This window comes from Acanthochromis polyacanthus, chromosome 16 (assembly GCF_021347895.1).
Source record: "Acanthochromis polyacanthus isolate Apoly-LR-REF ecotype Palm Island chromosome 16, KAUST_Apoly_ChrSc, whole genome shotgun sequence".
Taxonomy (NCBI): Eukaryota; Metazoa; Chordata; class Actinopteri; family Pomacentridae; genus Acanthochromis; species Acanthochromis polyacanthus.
In genome coordinates, this window is record NC_067128.1 from 28,537,432 (window position 1) to 28,562,022 (window position 24,591).

At 40.2% G+C, this 24,591-nt stretch overlaps 2 protein-coding genes and 1 long non-coding RNA gene across 3 annotated transcripts; all 3 read left to right on the plus strand.

Moving 5' to 3' along the window:
• Positions 1 to 3,812: 3,812 nt before the first annotated feature.
• On the plus strand, positions 3,813 to 4,633 carry LOC110957800 (gamma-crystallin M2-like). The gene has a single exon (XM_022204002.2). It carries the CDS (start codon positions 3,867 to 3,869, stop codon positions 4,434 to 4,436), a length of 570 nt encoding a protein of 189 aa, XP_022059694.2. The 5' UTR covers positions 3,813 to 3,866; the 3' UTR covers positions 4,437 to 4,633.
• Positions 4,634 to 12,134: 7,501 nt separating this feature from the next.
• On the plus strand, positions 12,135 to 12,945 carry LOC110957801 (gamma-crystallin M2-like). The gene has a single exon (XM_022204003.2). The coding sequence runs from the start codon at positions 12,176 to 12,178 to the stop codon at positions 12,743 to 12,745; it is 570 nt and encodes a 189-aa protein (XP_022059695.2). The 5' UTR covers positions 12,135 to 12,175; the 3' UTR covers positions 12,746 to 12,945.
• Positions 12,946 to 17,885: 4,940 nt separating this feature from the next.
• Positions 17,886 to 19,883, plus strand: LOC110957802 (uncharacterized). The gene is made up of 2 exons (XR_002596145.2): positions 17,886 to 18,182; positions 18,825 to 19,883. It is a non-coding gene; the product is annotated as an uncharacterized LOC110957802 (long non-coding RNA).
• The last annotated feature ends 4,708 nt before the right edge of the window (positions 19,884 to 24,591 follow it).

The following is a 24,591-nucleotide window of genomic DNA, read 5'->3' on the forward strand; positions in this document are numbered from 1 at the left end:
CATTATCTTGCAGTTTTAGGTAGTTTGACAATGCAACAGAGCAGGAAGAGTTGGGTTTCCATCCAAATGAAACAGGAACTGATTGTTGGAGAAAAGCAGTAAAATAAAATGTGAGTTAATGTCCCTTTCCAACTGCACCACATATGTGAATATTAGGATTTGCAGAGGAGAGTGCAACAGGTTGACATAATTGAAAGAGTTTCAATGAAACCTCAAATGTTCTGTCCGTCATCTCTTGTCATGTTTGAGTTTGCACCAATTTATTGGCCTGAACCAAGTATATAAAAAAGCAGTATTTAAAGATTTTTTGGTGAAATTCTGCACCACTGCCAGGTGTCGTTTTTTCTAATGCATCTATAGACAATATGTACAAAAACTTGGCTGAAGATGCATCTATTAAAAAAAACTTACATCAAAATGTCCAAGAACTAAGTATCTACACTCAAAAATATAAACGCGACATTTTTGTTTTTGCCTTTTATTGTGGGCAGTCTAAGGCACACCTGTGCACTAATCATGGTGTCTAATCAGCATCTTGATATGGCACACCTATGAGGTGGGATGGATTATCTCAGCAAAGGAGAAGTACTCACTATCACAGATTTAGACAGATTAGTGAACAATATTTGAGAGAAATGGTGATATTGTGTATGTGGAAAAAGTTTTAGATCTTTGAGTTCATCTCATAAAAAATGGGAGCAAAAACAAAAGTGTTACATTTATATTTTTGTTGAGTGTAATAACCACTTCAGTGGCATGAATTGCCTGATAATAATCTCAATTGCTTTTTAATAAAAGCCGTTTAATTACAGAGAAGCTGTGCTCAGATTCATTATTTTACAGTACATATACTACACAACAGAGTTTCCCCAAGTACAGGTGCTACATTGAAAATGTGACTTAAGTAAAAGCATTAAGTATCAAAAAAATGCAATAAATGTGCTAAATGCATAACAGATGCTGCACTGTTGGATTATTGGTACAGCTGATGCATTCATGTGTAAAAAGCATTTTATTATTAGTGCTGACTCACTCATTTGCACAGCACTTCCTGTAATGATAATTTGCATTACTTATTTATCTGCTGATTATTCTTCTGATGTAACAGTTGCTTGTTTGGTGTGGAAAAATGTTGAAAATAATGAGAAATGCCAACACAATTACACAGCGCTCAAAGTGACGCCTTCACAGAGCTCATTTTATCCAGCCAGCAGTCCACATTTTTGAACATTAATTAAAATTCTGAGCATAATTAAAAGGATAAGCAGTATATCATTAAAGTGAGAACCTGAAACCATGAAAGGTTCCAGGCTTTGTTACCTGAAAAAAAAGACATTATAATCTCACTGTAGCAGCTGAACCTGTGCAAACTAGTTGACATATACAGTAAATTGGGTTAAAAGGTACAACATTTGCTTCTGAATTGCAGTGAAGTAAAAGAATAAGAATCATGAAGAGAAATTAACCTAAATAAAGTACAAGTACCTCAAATCTGTACTTTGGGAAGGTACGTGAATATATGTGCATTCCACCAGAGACCTTAAATCTACAATAAAAGCACCTTTACATTTGCAACTGAGTGCAGACTTTTATTTGCAGTTATATCAATTCTGAAAGTCTACAAAGGGCCATTTGAAGGAAGTGTTTTCACTGCAGCAGAGTTCCTTTTTTGCACAGCTTGATGAGCAGCCAGAACACTCCGAGACGTCTCTCAATAACACAACTGCTCAGATCTCGGCTCGCCTTCCTTTTAAACTATTAATAGCGACAGACACATGCAAACACACATGAACACAAAAACTCATTTCTGCTTTCCGTTCGACCACTTTGGAAAGTTTAAAGGACGCTTCCTTCTGGTCAGCCAAGCTAACTGTTGGAGATGGAGCACACTTTGCTGAGTTGTAACATAAAGAACAGCAGTTAGAGTACCGAGGCTGACCGGGCGGATCTCCTGCTGTGTGCAGCGTAATGAGTAGCAATTACTCTGTATGTCAACTTAACATCGGGCCTGTGACCACTGCTGCACTGTGACGCTGTATCCTGAGAAAGCAGCATGTGAGCTTCTTATCAGAGCTCAGTTAATCAGTGAGCAGATCCTGGATCAACATGCAGCTTAACTTTTTTGGCTCATGGCCTAAAAACGGTTGTTTGAGAATGCAAACAGTAGTCTACAAGTGAAGCCACCTTTATTTTGTATTTGTTTCAAATTCAGCACAAACTCTTCCAAATTGAAATATCAGCTTAACAGTTTCAGTGAAATGGTAAATCTCTGAAAAACGTACACAAATTTCAAAATATCTTAGTATTTTTTCACATGTTTAAAAGACACCACTCAACCTGCATGGTTACCAAAAAAACTCAAGTTATTCCAGCATAAATATTGTATATTTCAGAATTATCTGGCAGTTCAACAGTATTGTCCCTATTATAAGAATTTTACTACTCATGCCATTTTTGCTCATGTATTTTTCTGTTCATTGTGTGTATCTGTGCAGGATTTCTCACAGGAAACAAATTAGGGCGAAATCTATTATAAACCTTTGACCTTTTGTTTAAATGTATCATGTAATTTTTTTTGCGTAACTGCAAAATACAATCTTTAAAAGAACTAAAAGTTTATCTCACAATGAATGAGCACATTTGGATGCTTTGTCAAACTGACATTAGTACTGACTTTGGTTGTAAAGAGGCCACACAGAAAATAATGACTTGTAATAACAAAATTTTTATCGGGACCACATGTCTGTACGTCTGCTTCCTTCATTCCTCCAATACGTTTTTGAAAAATAAATCTCAAATGAACATATAGTCCTCAGTCTCGCCCTGCACTGGAATGTAGAACCGGCAGATTTAATACACATCCACCACAGCAGGGAAGTTCTATGTCAGGATGATCTGAGCAGCAGGTCAGGACTCTGTGTGGGCTAAATTAATCCATTTCAACTGACATGACTTCAATTGAAGCTTTATTTGGATTATGGAACAAATGAATGTGTGTTTGATAAAGGTGGGGTTCATATTCAATACTCCACATATCACATTTACGCTACAGTCTTTCAGCTCTTTTTTTTTTTTTTTTGGTTTTCTCTTAGCTTCTTCTTTCCAGACATGATAGGCTTGTGTTTGGGGCCACATATACATATACATATATATATATATATATATATATATATATATATATATATATATATATATATATATATATATATATATATATATATATATAAAACAACTAATGTACACAACCTGCCCAGAAAAAAGTTAGCAGTTACTGCTGACTATAATCGCATTTTTGGCAGCTATAGAGTTAAAAATGTTTCTAAGGAGTAAACCCCACACTATTGGATGAGTAAATGGACAAGATTATTTTTTTCCTAATTATGTTTAGGTTAATATAACAACACTTTAAAAAAAACATTGTTAGCTCTTAACAATATCTTGAGAATCAATGTATGGAAATAGCCAAATATGTTATTTAACAACATTTTCAACATAATCTGAATTAAGTTTCCTTAAAAATGATTGCAATTTAGTTAGAAACACAGATGTAAGGAAACAGGGCTGGACTTTTATAAGGTGATAAAAGTGCCTACCCTTCATATCTCAATCCTGGCTGACTGTGGAACACCTGTGACTACTGGTAGAATAATGAACACACACTTTTACTGAGGCTGTAGGTTGGAGACAACCCTCAGTGCTCTATGGGATTCCATGGCATGTTGCTGGGTCAGGCAGTTTTCACAAAGGGGGCCCACTGCTTGTCAGGTATAAAAGCAAGGTCTCCAGCAGGTTGACAAGCAGTTCAGCTCCAAGAGCAGCAGCAGCAACAACAGCAACATCATCTCCAGTGACAACACCTGGCAAAGATGAGCTCCAGTGGCATGAACATGATGAGCAAGATCATCTTCTACGAGGAGAGGAACTTCCAGGGTCGCTCCTATGAATGCATGAGCGACTGCGCCGACATGTCCTCCTACCTGAGCCGCTGCCACTCCTGCAGGGTGGAGAGGGGCTGCTTCATGGTCTACGACCGCACCAACTTCATGGGCAACCAGTACTTCATGAGGAGGGGCGAGTACGCCGACTACATGAGCATGATGGGCATGAGCGACTGCATCAGGTCCTGCCGCATGATCCCCATGCACAGAGGCTCATTCAGGATGAGGATCTACGAGAGGGAGAACTTCCAGGGCATGATGCACGAGCTGATGGAGGACTGCGACAACATCATGGACCGCTACGGCATGTCCAACTGCATGTCCTGCAACGTGATGGAGGGCCAGTGGCTGATGCACGAGCAGCCCCACTTCAGAGGAAGGATGATGTACATGAGGCCCGGAGAGTACAGGAGCCTGATGAGCATGGGCATGGGCATGAGCAACATGAGCGGCATGAGGTTCATGAGCATGAGGCGCATCATGGATTCCTGCTACTAGACCACCGGTCCTGGTGATGGTGCAGCAATTAGTTTCTAAACTAATTTGAGAAAATCAGTGACTGAACATCTCCAGCAATATACAATGAATCCTGATTGCTGCAAATGGAAGAAAAAGTTTCTTCCAAACCACTAAACTGCAAATACTACTCCTAAAAAGAATCACAAGGAAACTGTAATAAAATATTTCTAAAACAATATGCTGAAGTCTAAATCTTTCTTTATTCTTGTTGGTTCCTCCTAGAACTACTTTCTTTCCTCTCCTGTTTATTTCCAAAGGTACCTAGTCTACATTATGATACCCAAAGTGTGGTGCCTTTATAGTACCAATTAGCACTGGCATTGGAAATTGGTGTCTTTTTCATTTGATACCTCATTTATTGGTAGCGATATAGACAATCTTGTCAGTGAATTAATGGCTGTCCAAAAGCAACCTGGGTTTTAGACTACTGACAGATATCTCAGCTCTTGGTTCTAGTACATTGCAAGTTGGGTTTTTTGGGGCAGTTTTTTCGGATGACTTTTGCCATCTAATCTTGCTCATTTAATGATATGTATTCTCAAGAATTTAACTTAGTAAATATTGTACCTGTAAAGTGCAATTTAAAACCTACCCTAACAGGAGCTAAGTCAATAAAGTTATCAACATGTACCTACAGTCACTGAAGTGCATGCCAGCAAAGGTGATTAGGCTGCTGTCCGTAGAGAGGAACCAAGTTCCATAAACCAGTTTTCCAGATATTGTGTAAATGAAAGTCAGTTTAATAATGCTATGACAGTGCCAGGCTTGGACTTTTATCAGGTGATAAAACTGTCTAATACTTCATATCTCCATCCTGGTTGACTGTGAAACACCTGTGCTTTTAATAATGTACTGCAGTTCCCAAAGTTTCATCTGAAGTAACCTCTTTATCAACCCCTGGGGCCAGCAAACAGGCCTAGCTACGCTGTCATAAATTTAGGAGAACCTGCGTGTTTTTTTTTTTTGTTTTGTTTTTTTTTTACAATTCACTCACTGAAATTGTGTTTACACTTCCTTATGGACAGCACAAAGACAACTGTAGACACCACGGTTGTTTTAAAATGTACAGTACTAGTTTCTAGTCTGGTCGGAGTACATGTTCCATAAATGCGCACTATACTGCTCTTACAACATAGACTGTACATGTAGACTTCTGCAGACGGGTCTCACAATGCATACCCACATATGACAAAATTTCAATCACCTGGACTCTAACAAACTGATGCATATTGGCAGATAAGGACAGTACAACACTAGCAGTAGATTCATTAGATCAGATGACTAAGGTTGGACAGTGTTGTCCGTCCATGCAATACTGAATTCATGATTAAATGTCATTTTCTGCATTACAGTGCACCAACTGATGCATTTCTAGCCCTAAATCCCCTGTGCAAGGGCACAGAATATATGTTTTTAATAGCCCATTATAGCATTGAAAAATGGTATAATTGTGGTTACAACTAGCTAATGGTAAATGCAAAAATTTACAGCAAACTTATCACTTTTTGAGGGATGTTCTGATGTTATTTAGTGATAAAAATATTGAAATAAGTATTTGAAAAGCTCAAGTGCAGTGTAAAAGTAGCAAAGGTGGAGAAAAGTCAAAGTCAGTGAATTTTTTTCTGACTTCAGCTGGTATTAGCTACCACAAACCGATGGCTTGAGCAATTCTGGTCACAGCAGCAAAAACCCCTGAATGAATTGAAAACTAAACAAGAGGGAGTTTTATTGCTCTTGAATTAAAGTTTTCATTATAAGAGAAGGAATGTGTTTTTTTTCTTCTTTTGTTTTCAAAAGTTACGTCTCGGTTCAACCTACACACACACTCTGTCATACAATCTCAGGATCCCTTAATTCACTTCTTTTTCTCACTTCTGTTTTCTTGGACTTTGTAAACACAGGAACAGGCAACTTAAATGCACTTCAAATTAAGTCATTCAACTTAGTCTTTCAAATTCCACAGTATATTGAACTACTCTTTCATCTACAAATTGTCAAATTTGATTGTTTTCCTTTTCTGTGTCTTATTAGATGCAAATTTCACCTTATTCAAATGTTAAAAAGGTTTAAATGGATTTTGAGGTAAATAGTCAAGTTATTCTGTTCCTTCTCCATTCTAATTCTACATCCATTCACTCTGCATCCGTTGGCATTAGGAGTCCAGGCACATTCCCCAAAACAAAAACACAGGAATTCCTCGGCTGCTCCGAGTTCAATCTCCTCCACGCCCTCAACTTTCTGTGGACAAACACCGCAGGAGAATACGAGCGCTTTGAGCTGACATTTGCGGTTTGCTCAACCTGAAACAGCAGCCATAGATGCCATAACTCAGTTTAACTGCCATGTTGAATTTAATGGAGTGGCCCCACTGCAAACTCATGCTGGCAGTATTATAACAACCAGTGTTATGTTCAGTCAGCTGATTGCAACATCCCCTATTTCTCCATACAGCGAGGCCGTTGAGCTTCAGGGGCTTTCGGGAGTCTTAATCTCCACTAAAACATTTTCTGAAAAAACACAATCAGTCTCATTTGAAGCCAAGTCCTGCATGACCGAGGATGTAAACGCTTTCATCTTTGCTGTCATGGCTGAGGAAGGAAAACATCCAAACCGCAAAGCTAAAGAGAAATAAAACAGAGTGGTATGCTGAGTGAAGCAACACTGGAACCAACAAGAAGTGAAAGTGACATGGTCACAGTTTACATGAAACTGCTGCCTGTTTCAGTCGCCCACAACTTCTGTGTTAATGTCAGGCTGTTTCAGCTTTGTACGTTCGTAGTTGAGTTGATTATCTTTATTTCTAGCTCCTTCATATTTTGTGCTGTTTTAGGATTTTGCTATAATCACTTTTGAGGCTCGATTCAGTCTGTCAAATGTCAGATCTTTCCAACTCCTATAAGCCACAGAATCCTAAAATCCTCTCTGTCCTGAAATCTGACACTGACACAATCTTTCATGGTGAAAATGTTTGTTTCAAATGCAGTGAACTTATAAAGCTAAACATTAGAGACAATGTCAACAACTACTGGAATATCATATACAGACAGTTATTTATGTATAACTTTAACAATTCTATTGCAATGGTGTTGTAGTTGAATCTTTTGCTTCAACTCATTCACATTACACCTATTTAGAAATCAATCATTACTTATGCAAAACTGCACATGTTGATTTTTAAGGTTTCAAGTCAAACTGTAGCATTTAATAAAAAGTGGACGCATGGTACAGATAAGGTACATAAACTGATCAGCCACAACATTAAAACCAATGACAGACGAGATGAATAACACTGACTATCTTAGTACAATCTCATCTGTCAAAGAGACAGGATATATTAGGCACTAAGGACCCAGTCAGTTGTTAAAGTTGATGTGTGGGAAGCAGGAAAACTGGGCATTGTAAGGGTCTGAGCGACTTTGACAGGGGCCAGATTGCAATGTCTAGACTACTGGGTTGGACTTTCTATAAATTACAGCTCTTGCTGGGTGTTCCCAGGCATGCTGACCACCAAAAGCACCTACAAAGGGCACATAAGTTTCAGAACTGGATCATGTAGCAATGGACGAAGGTGCCATGGTCCGATTAACCATGTTTTCATTCAGCCTAGTAGGTGTTGCATCATTGCTAGAGAAGACAGAGTGATGCTTGGACTCACTTTGGGTCCTGGCATTCACGTGGATTCTGCTTTGAGATGTACCACCTATTTAAACATTGTTGCAGACCAAATACGCCTCTTCATGCCAACCCTGACGGCTTGGTAGACTCCAACAGCAGGATAATGCAACCTGCCACGATTGCAAAAATATGAAGGAATGGTTTGAAGAGCATGACAAAGAGCTCATGGTGTTGAACTGGCTCTAAATTCCCAAATCAATTTTTTGCGGAGGCCCCATTCTGCAACTAACAGGACTTTCTGTTGCAAACATTTTAGTGTCTGATATCAGTGGACATCATCAAAAGCCATATGGGGTTAATACCTTGATCCGTTTTGGCGTCACAAGGGACAGGTAAACCATAATAATTTGAATAGTTTTAATGTTATAGCTTCAGTCTATGTTTCCATTTTCGCTGCTTTGGTTGCAGATTTTCTCATGTTACAGTCGAGTTATTGCCAAATTCTAGTAAGAAATTCTCTAGTCTCTGCAACTCAAGCTTGTTTATACTCACATGAGACACCCTGATATATACATGCCTTCCACTGTGCAGAGAATTGTGGGTCAGACTGACCAGAAAAGCATGCTGGTTTGCAAATAACAGAGTGTAACTAGATGTAGTCAGCCTTCCTGGTATTTGTGGCAAACTGCATTTGATATACTGTTCATTGGTACATACTAAATCTTTATTTTATACTCCATTTTATGGTAGTATTGTTATTGGGTCGCGCCAAAAGTTCAACAATATTTTGGAAGCACGCAAAAACTAGTTTTCATAAAGAAACTACAACCACAACTGTGTACATTCTTGCGTCATTGTAAGTTGATTTTACAGGTTCTTTCAGTTTTCTGATCTATTCTAGAAACTTCCACAGCATTTCCACTTTTCTGTATTGCTGTACAGATATTTTTGAGCTTGTCACGAACTCTCAACTCACTCTTCCACTGAATTTTATTTTATTTTCCAGACCTTAAGGCAACTGATGTTGGTTTAAGACTGCAATAAGCATATATACTGAATGAACAACAATTGATTTGAAAAGAATTTCAAATGAAGCAACCCATATGACATACTGTTGAGAGACTCCACAGCTGCAATTGTGGCTATTAGTGTATTTACACTTGTCAGATAGATTGTTAATGAGGTCTTCTCACACTCCTGGAGCTGCCAGCTACTTTTCTTGACCTGACAGCGAGGAATTTTACTAAAAAAAACCAAGTTTTTTTTTAGCCTTTTGTGCATCAGAACATACGTGATCAAGATTGATCAATATAGATGTCTGTATCTGCTGTGTGGAAGAAGTATGCATCCATTTGTACCAATACCACACAAATATGTAGTCTCAGTGGGTCCCCTACCCCTTAAATTCATCCTTTTCTCATACCTATGCAAATAACTGAACCACTTAAGCCTGTAAGAAACTCTCTACAATCTGAAAGCTCAGCAATATTTAACCTTTTTTTCTCCACATACTATAATTACTTTGCGAACCTTGCTGTGAGGTTCACATTATTTCAATTTTGGTGTTCCTTTAACCGGTAGTATAAGATATCTGCTTTTTGTTTCATTTTCAGGGACTGTGCACAGAAACATTAATCTCGTAGGAGCAGAGATGCATTATACCAGATTTAGCTATGAGCTAATTTTCATCTGCAGTCCCTGGGCAGCTAGGCATGGGATTAAATATAGCATACAAATGTAATTCAAGGTACTAAATGTAGATAAGACGTGAAGATATGATCGAATATTCAGGCACAGCCTCACAACCCCAGTCTCATCTTACAGCACATACACACCATCACACACAGTACAACATAAACACTTCCACATTTAACAGATCATCCCATCAGTACATCAACATAATGAAAACAATAATCAGGATGATATAGGGATAAAGATACTACATCTGTCTGATTAACACTGACAACACTGGTTTATGAAAATTCATATTTGAGTTCAAGTTTTTAGCTTGTCCCATTCCTTAGTGGGTGTAAATGAAAAGGTAGATTGTGCAAAAGCAGAGTTGCTTTTATGAACTCCACACTGCATCAATTAACCTTGTAGATCTGGTCATCTGTTCTGAATAGAGCTGTACAAATCTTTTCATTTGTGGAGGTAGAGTATATGCAGGTGAAAAGGTGGAAAGTCGTGTTACTTTGGCCCAGGGGCGGAGCTAGAACATTTTCAGGGGTGCTTGAGCACCCCTTAATTTTTTTTAAGCACCCCTAGAATTATTGGGCGTTACCTATTTGTGTTTATAATAAATACTGAAATAATTATTAACAGTGTTATTTATTTTACCGTTTCAAACCAAATGTAAAATCTGGCAAAGTTTTCCCCAATTTGACCCCCTCCCCCCTTTGGATAATGGTTTGATCCATTAAGAGAGCGCAAGTTCCCCTCTACTCTGCCGCTGCGCTGAATGCTGCTCCCACCCCTGTGTGCGTGTGATGGATCGGGCAGAGAGATTGACAGGCTAGCCAACAGAGCCAGCAACTGCAGGTGACTGCAACATTTACTTGGTATTTATATACTCTGAAGTGAACTCACAAGTTTGTCCGTGAAATCTGCATTTATAAGCCTGAGTTGTCAAAACAAACAATCCAGCTAACTAGCCTGCCTTCTAGCTAGCGAATTTTACTCGTTTTGCCTCGCAAATCACAAAATGAAGCAAGCAATGCTTATGGGAGAGACCAATCAAACCTGATCCCAAATGAAAATCAATGGGTCATCTAAGAGAATGACTGAGCTCTGTTATGAATGCAGAAGAGCTGGGTGAGCCATCACTTAACATTGGTCAGATGTGCACCCCCACCCCCCCACCCCCGCGCGCCCAACCAGGTGCTAAGCACCCCGAGAACTGAAAGTCTAAAACTGCCCCTGCTTTGGCCCCCTAGACCAAGAAAAAATTTTGGATTACAATCTTTTATAATGAAAGCTTGAGATTGTATTTTATATGCAGAGCTAAGGTGAATTTCATTCCAACAAGTGCTAATACAGACTTTTACAAGGATTGAAACAGGAATTGAGATGTCAGTATTTCCAATCAATTCAAGAAAAAAAAAACCTACTTATTTACCAGGAAAAAAACTTTAAAGTTTTAGCTAAAGTCCACCTGTGTACCAACAAGCTCACAACTATAGCCTTTTATAAACCTTTGAAAAAGTAAGTTGAAAACAATATACAAGCACTTGGACATAAAACTAAATATGCTGGACAACAGGGGATTCCATAATTCCGTGTGGTTGTCCCATGTGACTCTCCCCAATGTTATTTTATGAGCATTTTTTGATACTGTTGTTCCAATTTACAGCAAAAAAAAAGATCAGCAAATTACAAGATACTTTAGGGATTATTACCACACTGTTCTGTTTCTCAAAGCCGGTTTCATTTATGGTGAAAATTCACAGGAAAGGAAAGTGACATTTTCCTCGGAAGCAATCATATTGAAATGAAACGAAAACGTTTCAAACCTACTGCTGACCTGCTGCGGTCACTTAATTACTATGAAGGCCCAACAAAACAGTATTCCTTTGTAACATCAGTCACAGTCATAACTGAATTACATGAGCAGGGAGATTTTAAGTGAGACTACAGTGAAGTATTCCATTAAAGCTTTAGTGTGTTTGAAGTCGAACCAGTTAAGATATGGCAGCCATAATGCAAAATACTGCTTTGCTGACAATATTAATGATCTAGCACACTGCTAAGAATGAGAGGACAAAAAAAACAAAATTGCTCTATTGTGACAGCGTGAGGCTTTGCAGGTGTTACAAAGGTGCTATTGTTTTCTGTTAACCCTTTCAAAAAGGTTTTGTCTGACAGCATTTGAAGTGAAATCGCCTCTCTAAGGTCCTTTGAGGGAAAAGCCGTAAATGGAGACAACCCTCAGTGCTCTATGGGATTCCATGGCATGTTGCTGGGTCAGGCAGTTTTCACAAAGGGGGCCCACTGCTTGTCAGGTATAAAAAGCAAGGTCTCCAGCAGGTTGACAAGCAGTTCAGCTCCAAGAGCAGCAGCAGCAACAACAGCAACATCACCTCCAGTGACAACACCTGGCAAAGATGAGCTCCAGTGGCATGAACATGATGAGCAAGATCATCTTCTACGAGGAGAGGAACTTCCAGGGTCGCTCCTATGAATGCATGAGCGACTGCGCCGACATGTCCTCCTACCTGAACCGCTGCCACTCCTGCAGGGTGGAGAGGGGCTGCTTCATGGTCTACGACCGCACCAACTTCATGGGCAACCAGTACTTCATGAGGAGGGGCGAGTACGCCGACTACATGAGCATGATGGGCATGAGCGACTGCATCAGGTCCTGCCGCATGATCCCCATGCACAGAGGCTCATTCAGGATGAGGATCTACGAGAGGGAGAACTTCCAGGGCATGATGCACGAGCTGATGGAGGACTGCGACAACATCATGGACCGCTACGGCATGTCCAACTGCATGTCCTGCAACGTGATGGAGGGCCAGTGGCTGATGTACGAGCAGCCCCACTTCAGAGGAAGGATGATGTACATGAGGCCCGGAGAGTACAGGAGCCTGATGAGCATGGGCATGGGCATGAGCAACATGAGCGGCATGAGGTTCATGAGCATGAGGCGCATCATGGATTCCTGCTACTAGACCACCGGTCCTGGTGATGGTGCAGCAATTAGTTTCCAAACTAATTTGAGAAAATCAGTGACTGAACATCTCCAGCAATATACAATGAATCCTGATTGCTGCAAATGGAAGAAAAAGCTTCTTCCAAAACCACTGAACTGCAAATACTACTCCTAAAAAGAATCACAAGGAAACTGTAATAAAATATTTCTAAAACAATATGTTGAAGTCTAAATCCTTCTTTATTCTTGTTGGTTTCTCCTAGAACTACTTTCTTTCCTCTCCCATTTATTTACAAATGTACCTAGTCTACTTTTAGATACACCAAACTAGGTGCCTTTATGGTACCAAAAAGAAGTGGTATGATATTGAAAACGGTGTCTTTTCCATTTGATGCCTCAAATGAAATTGCTAGATATGTAGACAGTCTTGTCCGTGAACTGATGGCTGTCCAAAAAAACAACTTTACTTTTAGACGTTTTGGACGATTTACAAATACATCGGTTCTTGGGGATGGGCTTCAGTCCACTGCTGGTTGTTTTTTGGGGGGGAAATTTTTGGGGAGTTTTTTGTCATCTTATTCTGCTACTTTAATGATCTGCCTCCTCGAGAATTAAACTTGGCAAATAATTAACCTGTAAAGTGCAATTCAAAGCAACAAAACAAGATGGCGCCGGTGAGTGCAGCCGCTGTCGTATCTGCTCCAGCACCGCTGCAAGTTTTTTTTTTATTGTCATTGTGTTTGTGATACATAAAGGTCTTGAAAAACATCTGAAAAGCAGGAACTAAGATACGCAAGTTAGCAACATGTAGCTACAGTCATCGTGAAGTGCATGCCAACAAAAATGATTTAGTTGCTGTCATCAGCCATAAATAACATGAATAAGATCAGTTTTCAATTTGTTATCTAAATGTTGTGTACCCGGTTGGCTGCCCCAGAAAAGAAAACAAAGGCCAGTTCATGCAGTACTATAGCCTCTGTACCTCTCCTTGTCACTGAAGAGTTAATTCAGAAAGGAAAGGCTAGTCATCAACTGTGGGAAAGGTTTTACCCATTTACAATTGTAAAGAAATAGAAAATCGTTGTGGTAGTCAATGCTGAATTTGTGGTGGGCCACCACAAATAAATAAGTTCATGGCAAACACTGATCTGATGCCATGCCATGATCTGACTCTTTTTTAGTGTCATAAACCTCTACAAATATATCAGCAATTGTCAGATGTTGAACTTACAGTAGCCACTTGGAAAATTGTATCACACTGCCCAACCCCAGTTTGAATGTGAACTGAGTACAAATTTGTAAAAAAAACTGTTTTATGGAGTCAGTTCAAAGGACAACAGGGAGCAATAATCACAGTAGCATATGGGTTTTCCCCATCCTTTCAGAATATAGTGGATTTTTTGATAGACTTGTGGCTGAGTATGTGTTCATTTGATTGACCTGATCCAAATCTTACATTAATCTAAATGCCAATTAAATGTGTATGTAGGAAAAGGACATGATTTTTTCACAAGGTTCTTACAAAGACTCAAAGCAGATGAAATTAGTTTATTGATGTAATATGAAAATATTCCTAAAATTCACAGTAGCAGTATTGGTACCATATCAATAATTGTAAAGTGAAGCCCAGGCCAGTTCAACAAGTTCATAAGACTGCTGAACCCAAAGAGATGCTGCTAGAAATATTAACTGAGTTGAAATACGCTAATGGAACTGGCTAGGTTTGTAACCTGTGTTTTAAGGCTTGCCAATCTCCCTTAGTGAAACGATCAATTAATCAATGAGCTCTGGGGTCTATTCCTGTCTGACACTGAGTCGCAGTAAACAGCCCTTTAACTGGCTGATAGTGCCAGATCATCAACAAGGAAGCTTAAAGTAGAGACTGCCTGTGCTAAGTGACTCAAATGAGCCAAAGACTTTTTACATATTTCTTAAGGTGATTAATTCCTCACCAATATGAGGATCAGGGGAATTACATTTACTTCAGCAAAGTTCACTGGTTCAACAGCTCTCTGCATTAATCCTCATAAAGTCCTGGTGTATGTGGGAAAAATCAGGCTCCTGTGTTGGAGGCCAAGGTGTGTCTGTTTTCTTTGACCTCACCTGCACTTTTTCTCACATTACACGGTGTAGCGGCTCCCATCGCTCCCTGTCAGGCCTAATTAGAGGAGATCTGTACTGATAACAGTCATTAGTCAGGCAGCCTCATGCAGGCAGGGAGAGCTGGGATCCAATAAAGTCAGTAGCTCCTCTGGGGTACTGCCCACTTTTTCACAGCAACACTACAATTCCAACCTACATATCAGCAGCTCTGACTAAGAGATTTTAATTCCAGAAACTCCTCAAGTCCATGCCCCAGTAACTGTTCATAACATTAGGAAAGAAACTTTTTCAACAGCAAATATTAACAACAGATTTCTGGAATGTGGCTTTCGTGGCTATTGGGAACTAAAACATTCAGCAGACAGTTCGCCATTAGACACCATTCAAACAAACATGCAATTGATTAGTTTTGATTAGCAACAGATCTGGTAACTCATTTTTTAATCACTCAGTCAGATGAGTTTAGCCTTTGTATTGTAATCGAATGTAACCTCAAAAACATTTCACAGTCACAACAATGCAGTGTATAATGGCACACTCGTCTTTGTTGGCTGTAGTGCTTTGAAGCCTGACTGGTATGATGCTAGCCTAGCCACGCTAGACCCAGCTCTTAAGACACAAGGGTCTAGGAACGCTCGACAGGGAGGGAGGCGGGCTAAAAGGTTGTCTTTCAAATCACTCTGCAGCAATTGGGTAGGTATACAACCAATCAGCGCAACCAATAGGCTGACGTAGTTCCTACGAGCGCCGGATTGTGGCAAAGTCCCATTCACTTCCCAACCAGCGGAGCCAACTGGTATATTAAGGATTTGCCATATCCCGTCGACATAAGTCCAAATACGTCTTTCTTCTCAATGAAACACTTCAGTGCCGTCCTTTGTTTATCTTTCAAGTTGAATTTTAGCTTCAAATCTTTAAGGGCTGTGGTCAAAGCCGAGTCGAAAGATAAAGTTTATTGTGCGCCGGTTGTTTCTGTCAGAATCATCGCGCCTCTGTCGTCACTTAGTTACGCCCGCCTTCTGACTCTACACTTCATGGTGATTGGTCCGGCCAGTTTTAGGAGCATCCAACCTCGAACCTTATGGAGGGTAACTAGACCCACCCTGGCAGAGAATTAAATTCGTTGCCGTGGGTTGTCTAGCACGGCTAGGCTAGTATGATGCAGGACCCTTAGTAAACTATGGTTAGTAACTCAAGAAGTCACAATGAAAGTAAATTTTACTCAAACAGCAGCAATTTCCAACATTATTCAAGCAGTCACAATAACGAAACCACTTGCAGGTGACATACAGGACTTGGAGTGTGTCATTATTATGCAATTTTATGCCAGGAAACCCCGGGTATGGGCATTTGACGTTGCTTTGACACACACCGCTTACCAAAACATTGCGGCAGACTGAATACACAACCCCATGACAACAGCATTCCTCAATGCATGAGGATTTTCCAAGCAGGAAAATGCACTCTCTCAGATTGCATAAACTGTTAAGGAACAGATCAAGGAACATGATTAAGAACCCAACATGTTGACCCAGCCTCCAGGTTCTCCAGAGCCCAATGTGATGAAGCATTTGTGGGACATACTGAAACAGGCCTGATTCATGGAGGAACATCTTGTTGCCAGACACCACAGGAGATCCCAGGTGTACTGTGTCCATAGCTCAGTGTTTCAAAGCTGTTTTAGGCAGCACAAGGGAAACCCACAATATTTACCAGGTGGTTACAGTGTTGTCATTGATTAATGCAAGTCTTCTCAGGGTCCTTTACATGGTAAATTCAAGAGAAAAACCTAATGACTACTATAAAAAGAGCATTTTCTTGTGCAATGTTGAGCTAAAAATATATATTTTTTTTATAGCGGATGCATCTTCAGTAGCTACTCCCTTAAAGGGAAGATCAAAAACAACATAATCCACTTCACTGACCACAGCAGGGGTTGGGGGACACATCTATGCACATTTAGAGACTTTGACACCAAGTGTTTCTGTGTCTTGTGTTCCTGGCGCTTCCTCTTATTGCTCTGGTGTCTTGTGGAGAGATCACAAGAAAAGAAAGGAAAGAGGCAAAATATCCCTATTCACATCTTTTCATGAAGAGAATGCAACCATCTGCCAAATGTCTCTTCACATTAACTTTGCACCATTGAAGGTGTTGATGGTGCAGGACAAGACTGCACAATGCCGGAGCCATTATGGCTGGTACATCAAGTCCTTCCACTGATTTGTTCCCCTCTTCCCTTCTTCACACATGTCTCTCAGTAGAAACTGAGACCAGTCTGACAGGAAAAGATTGTGTTTAGCTCAAGCAGGTGACAGCAAATGTGTTGTCTGAGAAGGGAAAAAAAACGAAGTCGGACAGCTGCAGAAATAATTCATGGATTGTGCTGAAAATAACTCTGTTCAATGTTTTAATACTGCCTTCTGTGATCTTGGGCAGTGATCCAATGTGACAAGCTCCTATTTGGTCACAATCATCCTTTGGAAAAAGATGTGAGCAGGCTAATCCCAAACCAAACAATGAGCTCATCTATATGGATCCAGTGTCTGTTTAGGCTAGTTAATTTGAACAGTGACACAGGTTTGCAAATGCATGAGATTTCCTCAGAAACTGTGCAACTTGGCAAAACAAGGACAGCTGACAGTTACTGGGTTGGTTTAACAAGTCTACAGGCCACATTTTAGCTTGTTTGAATGCCTGGGAGTTGACAACAGTGGCACTAAGGTCAGTCAAAACCCTGTTAAGGGGAACAGAACCTGGCAGGAGAAGACTGCTATCAAAGGCACTTTTGTGAGTCACATCAAGACAAACTCTCAACCGTTTAAAAAAAAAAAACAGCACAGGCTGAAGGAGGCCAGCATTTTCTTGGCCACAAACAGGATTACTAAGGGAACTAAAAAAGAGTGGTCAACACAACTCTCAACTGCAGCACTAGCAACAAAAATTGGAATCAAATGAATGATGGTTGTCATTCGTAGTCATAGAGATATGTGAACAATGGTGGGAAAGGGCTAGACACCTTGGGGGGATTCTGGGTGGTTCTTTGTGTGTGAAAGTGGAGTGCTCAGCCCCCAGCCTGTGCTCACATCAGACCACACATCAGTCTGCGATCATGGCACAACTCATACCAACAGCTGGACTACAATTGGCAAGTCTGGATTTATTATAAGGCTTAGAGGTGCTGGGAACTAGAGGCTGAGAGTGATGGGGGAATCGGTCTAGTGCCAGAAGTCCTCCCATATATGTAGAAGAGATTCAACGCCCCCTCCTTTCAACACCTTTCGAACCTCAGAATTGGGAGAGCTGTGTTTGACAATTCGACAAGCTTTACAAAACAATTGGCCAGGTGTGAGGAGGTAAGAAACTAAGAGGGGTTTGAAACTGTCTTTTAGTTGCATCCATCACTTACAACCAGATGCAAAACTATGAATGCTTTTGAAAAGAGACTGCCCAGAAGTGTTTCTAGTTTCCCTATTTGAGAATTATTTCACATCGGTCTCTGTGATGGCACAGTGTTTTACCTTCAGGGTAGTCTGGATCCAGTTGAAAGAGTTATGAGTACATTTGCATTTCGTGAACTGAAAATTCAAATGTGAACCTGCAATTTGAATGTACTACTATCAGTATCTTAGAATTGTACCATTAGCTTTTGTATGATTTCTCATTTATAAGGTTATATGAGCACAGAAAAGTAAATTGCATGTGCCAAGTAGTAATTATTTGGATACTGGGTGGAAATTGAAACTGCAGACACAGCATGGGCAAAAGAAAAACATTAGGTGTATACTATCCTAGAGATTTACAATTGCTTATTTGGCTAAGGTTGTTTACTGCTCTTAGTTTAAATTAGCAGTTAAACTAAGAAGGAACTTTTGGGGCTAGTTTGTACAAAGCTGTACAAAAGTTCTATAGAAATATTTGTGTAAAAATCAGAAACTATAACTGCATTAGATGAACATCCAAACTGTTTTATTTCCATGTAACTATCGTTTCTGCAGGCGCAAGTGAATGCTGAACCTCCTCATGTTGGAAGACAGTGCCAGCCACTAACGCTTTCATTTCACATCGATTTTACAAAATGGAAACAAATCGAACTGGATCAAACCAAATTCAAGAAGAGGAAGTGCAACAGAAGAATGCAATTTGACTATAAAGGTGCTTTAGGATGGTTAAAACAGTAACAGGTCAATAGAAACCACAGAAAAAGCAGCTGACAACTAGTAGTTTAAATTATCTGGCTAAACTGCTGTTCTGCTGATATTAGTCAAGTAGGGAAAATATGCGGCATAAAAAAAACAATATGTCAGAGAAATACAAATCTGGTTTAGCAAGAACTTTTTGGGGGCTTTGTGCCTATTCAGGAATCTGCTTCAGAAGTTATACTGAAAATGGAGAAGTTTCCAACCTCTCTTTCAGGTTTCTGACACAAACCTAAGGCATTTAGCTCATATTATGTTTTCTGGAGTCTTTCACTGACCTTCTTTTCTCTTGTTGCAATACAATGAGGTTGACAGACTGGAAAAGCTTGTTTGGGACAGAGAAAAGTGGCAGAGATGGAATATCAGACCAGTAACCCTTAAAGGCTACGGAGGGGGTGGGATCTCTCACACCGACTCATTGTGACTTCCCTACTAAATTTTCATGGAAAAAAAACAAAAAAAAACAGGTGTTAACTGGTACAAGGCTGAAACAGCTAAGTATTACAAGAGTGAGAAGAATCTTATTTCACACACTGACAAAAGCAAACAGCTGCACATGTTGCTTGCATGTGTTTTCAGCAGCTACAAGCAGACCATATCACATTAGCCATCACATTAACAGGTCTTTATTGCTGCAGTTTGTGGGTAAATATTTTGAGAGTTTTGCCTACAGAAACTTGACTCTTTTTGAGGACACAAGCTAGAAGTTATCTGGCCATAAAATGGAGATTAGCACACAAGGAGTTTCTAGATGGAAAATGAATGTTTTGGGAGCTGAAATGTGAACTGCTGTTTGAGCTTTTGAAGATAAAATGTCTCCCCGGTGAAGACAATAAAAATCCTTAAATCAGATCAAAATCTGCGTCCGTGTATATCATGTTTTTGTATCACTTCTGCTACACATTTTGCAGAAAGGTAGACTGCCGGACCTACATAGGGAATAGGTTATTTTATGCACGACAGTTTCAACTGCTTCACACACTTTGGTTGTACAAGAACACTACACCAATCAGCCACAATAATAAATCCCTCTCCGCCACCAAAACACCTCTGACCTTTTAGGGCATTTAGACATGACCCCTTGGGGTGTCCTGTGGTGTCTGGCTCTGGGATGTTGAAAGCAGATCCTTTGGGTCCAGTAGAGTCTATGGACTCCATAGATCCAGGTTGTTCTGGCATATCCCTTGAATGCTTGATCAAATTGAAATCTGAGATTTTTACAGGCCTGGTCAACACCTTGGGCTCCTGGTCATGTTCCTCAAGGTGTTTCTGAGCAGTTTTTATGGTGTGATGGGGTGCACAAACCTGCTAGGGGACGCTACTACCATGAGCTTGTTGTTTTTCACTTCACCTGTCAGTGGTTCTTATGTTGCAGCTAATGTCACATGAAAACACATTACCTTGGACTGCAGTCCAGCAGTATTAGTCTTTCCATGACTACATGTGCGAAAAGGACCGCAATATTCAGGATGTAAATTTTGTCATCAGCCTTAGTTGGTGAGGATCCATTGTTCACGGACACCTCCAGACATTTGCATGCCCCCCAAAGTTTGTGTAAGACAGTGAAAAATTCCACATTTTCCAGAAATCCTGTGCTATGTCAGCTAACTGTTCTCAGGACACTTCAAGAATATCACCATTGGCATAGTGTTACAACCCAATCTGCAAATAGCTTTTACATAAAGTCACAACCAGCATTTTAGGAACATCAGTGGGAGTGACACATAGTTCATGTAGTAGTGATAGAACCAAATCCACGAATTGACCTAAAGACACACACTTACGTAACACATACTTAGTTTCATCAGGTACTTGAAAGACTGTTTTCGCATGACATACCAGTTTTATTTATTTTTTATATTTGTTTTAATTCAAAGTCATTCATGTGTCGTTATTAGCTCAAGTTCAGAAGCACATTTAATGTGAATTTGATCTTGCCTGAATATAGAAAGTCTCGAGTGTAGATTTTGGGTCTTTGGGAATTTGGGTAGTGATGGTAATAAATCTACCATACAAGTCATGCCTTGTGACTTTATCGGTTGACTACTCTGACTAATTTGCAGGCTTTACTTCATTAATTTCTTGTGTGCTGGATTTAGGTAGTTTCTAAACGGTATTACATACAGTGATGAAAAAGCAAGACAGATTCAACCAGCAATGTGATCTGGCTGATGGAGACATACAAAGAACATGGGACTGAGGCCATGCTCAGACTTACAGAAGCCCTGCTTGAGAAATCAAACCCCTCTCATTGATTTGAAGGGAGTCAGTCTGGTGACAGCAGTCAGGGAGCCAACAGTTAATAATTTTGTGCTTCTACTTTTGTACCTCAGTTTGGCATGACAAAAGGCCAACCAGTTGTCAAAGGCAGTTTTGAGCAACTGTTGTGCAATTTTGTTTATTTTTTTTCTGGGAATCTGCAATTTCAACTGGACTTCCTGGATCATATTTCATTGTCTCATGTGTATCTGAAACAACACTACTCCATCACTGCAGCACTGCGGTCTTTTGGTCTGGCCTTGAGATACTGTGAGCATAGTGCAAACCAGAACTTTAGGATTGGCAATAATGGACTCAGAGGGCTGGGAAATGTCACCAATGTTGACTTGTAGGAGATAAGAATGATAAATCCTATGTAAGTAGTCAAATAATAACAACTACTTGAATCTGTGGCAGCAGAATCACCCAGTTTAGATAAAGGAAACATGAGTTGATTTGTGATCCTGCTTCTGTCTGCAAGGGCACATAAACGATGAGATCAGTTAAATGGAACCACATATGCAGAGTTTTCATTCCAGTTGTAGCATGTAAAACTGGACTTTCAGAGCCATTGTTTTTTGTTTTTTTTTTTCCACACAGCAGTTTTCGCATGAAGCCAGCTGTTTCTATGGCTAACCGAATATTAGAGTGAACATCAACAGGGGGATCTGCTTGTCCTGGGAGTCTGTCTGGCAGCAACCATGTGGCTATTAGCCACATTACAAACTGCCGCAGCAGGTACCCAGAGACAGACAAACAGAGTGCTGATTGTCACCGGTGTTATCTGAGCCCAGCGGTGGCAGTTGGCGGGGTAAGTTTCACCCAGCGTAAATGTGAAGTGACAGTGCGTTATTGTGATAAAATCGAGCAGAGGCCAGTCTCAGTCCAGGGGGTTCTTGTTGGCCAGAGACAGGGACACCGTGATATGGGCCAACTTTGTAATGCGAGCTGAACCCGATCTGCCTGTTTGTCTTTGTGTGAGATGAGTAAAAACTGCTGTAGCTAGCAGCTAAACCTGTTGCCCTGGCTGCTCCATTCCAACCTCTCGCCGTGGATAAATATCTAAATCTACTCCACTGAAACGTCAAAAAACAAACAAACAAACAAACAAACATCTTTTCATTCGGGAATTCAGAATGTCTGCGAGTGTGATTTTGTCTTGAACATGAACAGCAGAATATCAAGATGGAGAAAGAGAGGAGACCACTGACAGGGCAACTCAACACGTGAGGTGGAAAAAAAGCAACTGGCAGTGAATTATGGGAGCATATGGCACAGGATGGGAGGAGCAACGGGAGTCATCAGTGTGGCTTAAAGGAGACAGACAAGAGAAATGTATCACTGTTAACTGGCAAGATAAAAATCTCAAAACTGGGGAGGGAGGGGGGCACGATAAAAGATGGTGGGGGCATTACATCTTCATATGTGTGTTAGGTAATCCCCTCATTGACATGCATGGCTGTGAATGGAGAGTGAGAGTGAATGGGTTTGAAGGGGGTGATACCAATATGAGAAAGGGGGTACAGCCCAAACCATTTGCTACTCTGCAGGTCATGGAGCCCAAACCTTCTCCACCCTTTGCCAGCCACCGCCGCTGCATCGCCAGGCCATTGTGGAGCTGTTGCTATGGAGATGTGGGTCAGATGTGCGAGCGCAGCGTGGATTTGGCGCTGGCAGAGGAGTGCAAACAGCCCGGGCTGGAGCCGGCAGTAAACTCCGGCTGAATCTAGGTCACCGGGATTCTCCAGAGCAGAGGCAGGACTGAGGCACAAGTTACTGCAGGGGGGGTATGAGGAGGAGGGGTGAGGAGTGACAGCCAGGGTTGGGGAATACCGACCGGCTGTAACAAAAAATGGTTTCTAAAAAAGCTAAAGCAGTGGAGTTACTCGAAAGAATTAAAACGATAGCATAGCCGGGGATCACAATCAGGATTTTCCACTTTCAGATTTGGGAAATTAAACACCCAGATTAGCTTTTTAACATTCAAATACAATGCAGACATTATTTATAATTCATTTAATGTAGCATGAGTTTGACATAAACAGCCAAAAGAAGTGGAGTCTGTATTAGTGCTGTTTTTTTTTTTTTTTTATCATTTATTGGAGTGAAAACTGATAAACATGCGTGAGAACTTTACCTCTGCATTTGTGTGTGTATACATGAGATACAGCTCACACTGGTTACTGTTTAACTTCTCAGGAACTCGTCTTGTTTCTTTTTTTGACTTCCTGGTCCTCCCTTGTCTGCCCCTGTTTCTATACAAGAGGAATCAACTAAGTCTGCTCAACAAAATAGCAAAATATTCCTAGTTTTATGTGGAACTCCGGAGCAATGTCACTTAAACTGAAACTGTTCACAACGAGAGTGAAAGTGTTTCAAACCAAATCAGAAATGACCAGGATTAAATAAACAACTGAGCCATTTTACATATACTACCAGTCAAAAGCTTGGAAACACAGATACATTTAAGGGTTTTTCATCATTTTTACCAGTTTCTGAAGTATACTTAAGTGCGATGTACCAATATGGAGGACATCAAAACTACGTCATGACATGACTTTGGAGGTAATATTATTTTATGGGTGAGTTCAAGAGGAGGTGATATTATCATCTGTGCTTTTATGACTTAAAGGGAAAGTACACAGACAGGACCTCCAAAACATGGTATTTTATAGCTCTCAGCCATATCTCCCATTGGTGGATAATGGGATTGTGATTGGTACTTTCCATGTTTCTTTTTAAAGTTGACCCATTTGCCAACAGCTACAGTGCAATTATTAACTACAGTGCAATGTGGTATACAGATGGACATGTTAAATAAGGATATAGTATTCTGGAACAGAGTTGTGATGAGTATGATCTATATTTCATTCACATGCCAACAAGCAGAACCAAAGATTTCAACATCTGTGCAAAAGTAATTACATTTATGTCCCTCATGAGCTGCAAATACTGGATAAAATCTGTTTATTTTCCAGTATTATCAAAACACTAAAAGCACTATGTTGAAATAAGCGAAGACTGATGTCATAATTCAGGTTTCTGTCAGAAAAGCCAAACCTTCTTGGGTGTGTACAGCCCTCAATGGCATAATGTAGGAAACAGCTTGAAATAAACATGATAGGTTAATTTGCCATGAGGGCAGGTGATGGTCACAGTCACAAATAAGAAAAAACAATTGCATGAAGCTTAAGCAATGACACCATGGGTGGTTGGTGTCATTTGTGAGCGGATATGCAGACAAAAAAAAAAAAGAAAGAAAGAAAAGCCAAACCTTCCCAGCCACTTCGGTCCCTTTCAAACATGA

Coding starts and splice junctions, on each gene's coding strand:
- LOC110957800 (XM_022204002.2), top strand. CDS start 3,867: ATGAGCTCCAGTGGCATGAACATGATGAGCAAGATCATCTTCTACGAG.
- LOC110957801 (XM_022204003.2), top strand. CDS start 12,176: ATGAGCTCCAGTGGCATGAACATGATGAGCAAGATCATCTTCTACGAG.